Source organism: Trichechus manatus, unplaced genomic scaffold (genome assembly GCF_000243295.1).
Source record: "Trichechus manatus latirostris isolate Lorelei unplaced genomic scaffold, TriManLat1.0 scaffold00420, whole genome shotgun sequence".
Taxonomy (NCBI): domain Eukaryota; kingdom Metazoa; phylum Chordata; class Mammalia; order Sirenia; family Trichechidae; genus Trichechus; species Trichechus manatus.
The window spans coordinates 104147-112336 of record NW_004444356.1 but is presented as its reverse complement, the minus strand read 5'-3'; the positions used below and the strand labels follow the sequence as shown (position 1 = coordinate 112336).

The 8190-nt window shown below is 50.9% G+C and overlaps 1 protein-coding gene across 1 annotated transcript in view; it reads right to left on the bottom strand.

The window, feature by feature from the left end:
* Positions 1-8190, bottom strand: part of RABL6 (RAB, member RAS oncogene family like 6) — a 29544-nt gene that overhangs the window by 18062 nt on the left and 3292 nt on the right. The window contains exon 2 of the mRNA XM_023725815.1: positions 1736-1870. Coding sequence (XP_023581583.1) covers positions 1736-1870 — 135 coding nt within the window. The remainder of the gene's footprint in view (positions 1-1735; positions 1871-8190) is intronic.

Sequence of the window (8190 nt, the reverse complement as noted above, 5' to 3'; positions counted from 1 at the left end):
GACGTTCACACACGGGCAGGCACACGGGATGGTCACACGCAGACGTTCACACACGGGCAGGCACACGGGATGGTCACACGCAGACGTTCACACACAGCCATCCACATGAGACGGTCACACACAAACGTTCACACGCAGGCATCCACACGCGGATGGTCACACAGGATGCTGACAGGAGCTGCTCATCACGAGGATGATCCTGTGATCACATGCAGAAGGATGTTACTAAATGGAGTTAGAACTGGCATTTAAAAAAGGCCCCCGCATGTCTCTCTGTTAAAATGCTAAGTAGTGTTTTATTTTCTTAATGAAAAGAGAGTTTAAAATGGCTCAAAGTATTTTTGCTGTCAGGATTCCTTAACATGTGAAGCAGCTCCTCTGCCTCCATGGAGGCTGTCCAGACAGTGTACCAGGGCCTCCCCCCAACATCCATAGCCCACTGCACGCCTGCCTGGACGACATGCCCGGCCCTGAGCATCTGCCCTGCACCTGCCCGGATGACATGCCCAGCCCAGAACCTGAGCATCTGCCCTGTGCCTGCCCGGATGACATGCCTGGCCCAGAACCTGAGTGTCCACCCTGTGCCTGCCCGGACGACATGCCCGGCCAGAACCTAAGCATCTGCCCTGCGCCTGCCCGGACGACATGCCCGGCCCAGAACCTGAATGTCCACCATGCGCCTGCCCAGGCCTCCAAGCAGCCTGGCTGAGGCCAGGAGGACAAGGAGCTGTCCATCAGCCATGCCAACCAAATGACGCCCAGCAATCCTGGGAGGATGTCTACCTCATCAGCAGACTAGGGCACTGAGGCTGCAAGGAGCAGGTGGTGGTCACCCGCATCCAGGCAGCCACAGCAGGGCCTGTCGCCCGAAGAGGCCTCTGTGTGCTGGGGGACATCCCCCAGTGGCCTTTGGTCATGCCTCCCTCGGGCCCTCGGCCCCACGCGCTGCACGCCGCGGCTCCCTCGGGCCCTCGGCCCCACGCGCTGCACGCCGCGGCTCCCTCGGGCCCTCGGCCCCACGCGCTGCACGCCGCGGCTCCCTCGGGCCCTCGGCCCCACGCGCTGCACGCCACGGCTCCCTTGGTGCCTGGTTCCCAGCAGTGGCTCAGCCACCACCCTGAGGCTCCGAACCTTGAGCAGGCCTCTAATGAATCCCAACCCAGGACACAGGGTGCTTTAGGCATGGCTTAAAGCAGGGCCCCCACACCAGACTCCCCAAGTCCCTGGCTTTCAGCAAAACTGCTCACCAGCCCCCTCAGCCCTCAGCTTTCAGCAGGACCCCATCACCAGCACCCCAAGTCCCCAGCCTTCAGCAGGACCCCCTCACCAGCCCCCGTAGTCCCCAGCTTTCAGCAGGACTCTCTCACCAGCCCCGAGTCCCCGGCTTTCAGCAGGACCCCTCCCCAGCCCTGAGTCCCTGGCTTTCAGCAGGACTGCCTTACCAGCCCCGAGTCCCCAGTTTTCAGCAGGGCCCCCTCCCCAGCCCTGAGTCCCCAGCTTTCAGCAGGACCCCTCCCCAGCCCCGAGTCCCCAGCATTCAGCAGGACCCCCATGCCAGCCCCGAGTCCCCGGGGACACCCCACACATAGGAGTTTCACCCAGACAAGCTCATTCCCAAGATGCCAGGTCAGGGGAAGCTCCAAGGGGTCATGCAGAGAAAGGGTGACGGGGGACAAGCCTCATCCTGTGGGAGGAGCCCCCCGCCCCCCCCCCCACGGCAAGCACCCACCCTTACCCTTGTAGTTCCAGTGGATGCTGGTGACCTGGATCTCCTGGGTAGGGATGTACTCCTCCACAAACTTCTTCCCCTGCAGCCGGTGCCACAGGGCCGTCTTGCCCGTGTTCCGGTCCCCACGGATCACGATCTTCACTGGGGCAGGCAGAACCATAAAGAGAAGACAGGCCAACGTCACAATGTTTAGTCTGTCCTGCCGCCACACGTGACTGTCAACAATTACTAAGTGCTGGGAAGTGGGGAGAGGCTGGCGGGCCAGGGCTGCCACTGCTCACACGCCCCCGGTGACCCGGGACAAGCTGTCATGTGGCACTGTGTCTAACTAAGCAGACAGGAAGCACTGAAAAGCTGGCCGTCCACGGGGCACAAGGTGCTGCCTGGAGGCCAAGAACCTCTGCTCAGCGTCCACAGCCCTACACAGCCACCTCTTCCTGCTGACGGAAGCCAGGCTCTGGCTCAGGGCTCCCTGGAGCGAGCGCCCCCAGGGCCCAGGCCCCACCAGTGCCCATGGTCGTGCTCTGCCAGGGCGCCCCTGGCACAGCCCCCGATTCTGAGCAGTCTGCTCTTAACCTCCACCCCCACCCATCAGTCTGTCAGTGTCACACTGTGGGGGCTTGTGTGTTGCTGTGATGCTGGAAGCTATGCCACTGGGTATGTCAAATACCAGCAGGGTCACCCATGGTGGACAGGTTTCAGCTGAACTTCCAGACTATGACAGACAAGGAAAAAATGCCTGACTATCTACTTCCAAAAATCAGCCAATGAAAAGCCTATGGGTCCCAACAGTCCAATGTGCAAACGACCATGGGGTGGCGCAGGCCGGGCGGCGTTTTGTTTGTTGTGCACGGGGTCACCGTGAGTCAGGCTGACTCCACAGCAGCTCACAACATTGCTTATCTGCACTGCTGCTGATGGACGCGGGATGTTTCCAGGTTGTTGTTATTTGCTGAGAATTTCCTGGCCATGTTTACACAGGGGTAAGTGTTTCTCTGCATGCAGTGCAGGAGCAGAACCACCAAGTGTAAGCTACTGAGCCTTAAAGTTTACCTAGATACTACCAGTTTCCTTGTAAGTTGCCCATGTTTACTCTCCCCAGCCAGGTCCCCAAAACCAAACCCCCCGCCGTCGAGTCAATTTCGACTCATGGCGACCCTATAGAACAAAGCAGAACTGCCCCATATGGTTTCCAAAGAGCGGCTGGTGGATTTGAACTGCTGACCTTTTGGTTAGCAGCTGAGCTCTTAACCACAGCACCACCAGGGTAGTTGTTAGGCGCTACCTCTGCTAACCAAAAGGTCAGCAGTTTGAATCCACCAGCCGCTCCTTGGAAACTCTAGGGGGCAGTTCCACCCTGTCCTATAGGGTCCCCATGAGTTGAAATTGACTCGACAGCAATGAGTTTGGTTTTTTTTTTTTTTTTTTTTTTGGTTCAGCCAGGTCCCAGGGTTCTGTAGACTGCCTCAAGCTGCTATGCAGATGTCACATCATCTGCAAACAACAGGAGTTCCGGTTCTTCCTTCCCAGTCCCTATCCTTCTACTTGTGTGTCATGAGGTACTGGTGAGGGCCTCATGGACAATGTCTGACTCTAAATGGCCACAGTGAGTACCACCTCTTACTCCTGATCTTAAAGGGGCACTCTGTGAGCACCAAGGTTTGCCCTACGGATTCTGGAGATATCTTTAGTATTTCACCACACTAAGGAGTCCTGTTTACTCTTGATTAGCTCGAAGTTTTTGTTGTGGTTTTCACAAATGAGTATTAGCTGGTCATACAATTTCCCCTTTTGATTTCGTGAAGTAGATGATACTAACGGGCTTCCAAAGCTGAGTGCACCCTGTCTTCCTGGGAGACAGCAGCCTGGAAACACTGCTGGACTTGAAGTGCTCAGGTTTCAGTATTTTGCATCTCAACTCAAGGGTAGGCCTGGACAAGATTTTCCTTTCTAGAAGGATCCCTGCTTGGTTAGGATCAAGGTGATGTTGGCTGCAGAAAAGGAGTGGGTGAGTGTTCCTTTCCTGTTTGTCTATTTTCCAGGAGAACTTGTTAAGACTGGATTTTTTTATTCCTTGAATGTCTGGTAGAACTTGCCAGAGGAACCATCGGGTGGTTTCTTCGCGAGATTTTTACCTATCGATTTATTTCATGGTTGCGGAACGTTAGGTTTTGAGTCGGTTTGGGCAGGTTTTATGTTTTCTAACAATTTATCATTACATCTAACTTTCCCAAACTTACTGGCATGAAGTTGTTTGAAATATCCGTCTATCTTTCTGATCTCTGGAGCAACTGCGATTACGTTCAAATGTTCTTAAAGTTTGGTTGTACACGTGGCCTTGTCTCGATTCTTGTCAGAGGTGTTGGCCTCATTGCCCTTCTCAAAGAGCCACTTCCTGCTCTGGGCATTACAGTCTCTCCTGCTTTCTGTGGGTTTATTCCACTCTTCTTCTAACAATGTCTCATTACATCCAGCTGTTCTTTACCAAGGTAAGCACTCATTAGCTATAAATTTCCCCACGGGGTTGCTCTGTCAGGATCCCACAAGTTTTCATAAGTGGGATTTTTGTTATCCAGTTCTAAGTATTTCCTTACTTCCAATATTTCTTCTTTGCTTAAAGGTATGTTATTTAATTTCCAAATGTCAGATTTTAAATTTTTGATTGTGTTACTGACTTCTAGAGAATGTGGCAGCACACCAATTCTTTTAAGTTTATGGAAACATGCTTTATGGTCAACTTTGTTAATTTTCTACCTGGGGTTGAGAGAATGTGGGTTTTTGAACTGTTTCACACACACTTGCTCCAGGTAAATCCGCTTGTGCCGGTTAGTTCCTTCCTCTGTGCTGAATTCTTGCGGCTTAACCCTCAATTACTTGGGTTAACGTTTTCCACCCTAATGGTGCAGTTGTCAATTTCTTCTTGCAGACCCGTTATTTTTCCTATACGTACACCAGAATACATTACTAGGCGCAATGCATTTAGAGCTGCCTTCCTAGTGGACTGAACATTAAAAAAATAACTTTCAGTGATCCTCCTCTCCTTGTGCGCTTTGTCTCGGAGTCCCTTTTGTCTGCTACTAACACAGCCAGACTGACTTTGTTTCAGTTAGTACTCTCCTGGTACGTATCTGTCGACCGTTTTGGTCAAGCAAATCCTTCGGTATCTTCTTGAAAAGGGGAGAAGCGAGGTAAAAAAAAAAAAGTGAGAGCTTGCACAACGGAAAATGTCTTGATATCGCTGCACACCTGATTGAGTTTGGCTAGATATGGATTTCAGGCTGGAGACCATTTTCCTTCAGAATCTAGAAGGCACTGCTCATGCCGCTAGCAGGCAGCACGACTGTCCAAAAGCTGATGTCGCCCTGGGTCCTGACCCTCAGCATGTTGTCCTCCCCACGCCCCACTCTGCTGTTCTGAAACGCCACGGTGATGAACCTCGGTGTGTGCTGCCACAATCCCCAACCCCACCACGTGCCGCCACTCCACGTAACCTAAAAATGTACGTCCTTTAGTTCTGGAAATTTCTCGTGAATTTTCATGGACAATTTTCTCTCCTTCTTGAATGTTGATTATTTGAACACGGGGTCATCCAGACTGGTCCCCTAACTTACTCTGTCCTCTCATTTGCCACTTGTCATCTTGCTCTACCTCTGAGAGTCTTCCTCAGCTTTACCTTCCAACCTTTCCTTTGAATTTATTTTTGCTTCCATGTTCTTAATTTCTAAGAACTTTTTAAAAATTCTCTGAATATTACTGTTTATAGTATCACATTCTTATTTTGGGGTTAGTTTATTTTCTTATCTTTCACCTCTTGTGAGGCAGGTTCTTTTTCAAATATACTTGGTCTTTTTGTACAGACTCTAGACTCCTGCTTACTGTTTTAAAACCTCGCTGTATTTCTTTAAGCATACTAGACACACTGACTTCATGTCCTGTGAACGTAACTCCAGCGTCTGGAATCCCTACAGGTCTGTGTCTGGGATATCTGCTGTGTCTGCTGCTCCCACGCGTGGTGTTTTGTTTCTTGCGTCTTTTCTGATTTTTTCTGGCAGCTCACATTTCTGGGAACTTCACCCGGGAACGCTTGGAGGCACGGGTTACATTCAAGAGTACAATTGTGTTTGCTTCTGCCAGCTGCCTGGAACACTACCAACCTGGAGCACTGTCAGTAAACCCTCCATTTGACAGTTCCAACCACAGAGGTGATTTTGAGGGCAGACCCACATGACGGTCAGCTTGTGCTGATAAATCCTAAGGGAGACTGTCCCTCTCCACCAGCACGGAGTTCAACGTGGCAAGCGTCCTTCCTGTCTTCTGCATGCTGGATGTCTCTTGCTGACCCTTGCACCCAAGGGCATGGCCAGAGTCCCCGGTTTCATGCAGGGATCTCATACTGGATGCCCCCCTTCTCAACTGGGCTCTTGGATTTCTCCTGCTTCTCCTCCTCCGCTGCCACCACTGTCCCCACTGCTGCCATCCCAGTGGAAGCACGGACTCACAGGGGTCCTGCAAACACCCTCTGGAAGAAAGGCGGCTCCCGCTTGCCACCCTCCCAGTACCCACTCCTTCCCTTCCACCACCACGTCCTCCATACTTTGAGACATTTCAAACCTATAGAAAATGTGCAAGCAGTGAAACAAACAGCCGCGTACTCTCCACCCAAGTTTACGAACTGAGTGATGCATTGATCATTTTCTACATGTTTTACTGGCTTTTGAGTCGTTTTTGGAGGGAGGGCTGTTCAGGTTATCTGCTTCTTCACACCGCCTGAAACAGAAGCTGGCTGCTATTGTAAAAACCATCTCCAGCCTCACGTTTTGGTTCTTACATGTTAAAAGCTTCCTGCTACAAGAGAAAACTCCTTTGCTGGTTTATGTTAATTTTGTCCCTAAAGAGGACTTGTATCAATCACCCCATAAACTTTTTATTTCCCTTCTCTTGTGCTGCTGGGGCTTAAGGCACGGACGACAGCTCAGTGAAGGTGGGAATCCTCGTCTTGTCCCTTATTTTAAAATGGAGGCTTCTTATTGTTTCATTATTACGCGCAGATTTTGGTAGATAGCTTTTAACAATAAATTATCTTCTATTCCTAGTTTGCTCAAAAGTTTATGTGTGTGTGTATGTGTGCTTTTCCCCCCAAAATCATGAATTGGGTATTGAATTTTATCTGATTTTTTTAATGCACCTATTGAGATATTAAGGTGTTTTCTCTTTTTACCTTCTGGTAAATCATACAAGCATATTACAGTCCTTGCATTCCAGGGGTCATCCTACTTGGTCCCACTGTAGTAATATACTTTTACTATTATAACTAACATTTTAGTAAGTAGCTTGACTCAATTTGCTCATCTTTTACTAGGTTTTGCATCTATGCTCACAGATGAGCCTGGACCGTCCTCGTCCGCTTTGGTGTCAGGATGTCTGTTCTCTGAGGACCACCAGAGCGTGTTAAGGATGTGTACTTGTCGGCTACTTTGTTAGTCATTCACACACACATACACACCACATGCTTTGTTAAACATCTTGATTCTTTTTATAATCATCTATTTCTGCTTCTTTCTTTCCTTCTGCTTTCTTAGGGTTTATTCTGTCACCCTATTCTTTAAGTTGCACTTGCAGATCAATTGTTTTCATTTCTTCCTTCCTAACACATGCATCAACATACTGCCTGGTGGCGCAGTGGTTAAGAGCTCAGGATGCTAACCAAAAGGTTCAAATCCGCCAGCTACTCCTTGGAAACTCTCTGGGACAGTTCTACTCTGTCCTGTAGGGTCGCTGTGAGTCGGAATCCTCTCGATGGCAGTGGGTTTATGCTCCTGCTGCACTTAGCCTCTCTGGCAGGGTCGAGGGTCACTGCTACAGGCTCCTCCCTGCTCTCCCCACCCCCGCAGCCCGTCCTCAGGTGGGCAGTCAGCATGCTAAGGTCACGTGGCTCCTCTGTTCAAAGCCCTCCATGACCACTGTGTCAGCCCCCACCTCCGGGACTTTGCCTCCTGTGCTCTCCTTACCTGGGTCTGCTCTGACCTCTCTGCCTTCTTGCAGGCACACGTTCCCACCACCCTGCGCACAAGGCACGTTCCCAGATACCCCAACTGGACGCGTCCTCATGTCCTTCCAGTCCCAGTCCCTGCTCAGCTGCCACTCCTCAGCGAGGTCCGAGGTCCAGCCTGATCCTCTACTCAAAACTACAATCCCTCTGCCTTCCCTGGGCAGGCCCAAGCCCATTATCTGATGTAGCACTTAATACCACAAACAGACCATAAACTCCCTCCTTCATTATCTTTATTGCTCTCTGTCCCCCTTCCCCACCCCTGGGATGTAAGCTCAGGGGCAGAGACTTTTGTTTGGTTTGTCACTGATGAGAACGCAATAAACGTTTGCTGAGGGAACGAACTCGAGAGAAGGAAAACCCAGAAAGACGTGGCACGTCTGGCAGTGAAGGCCCGGGGACGGGCCAGCCG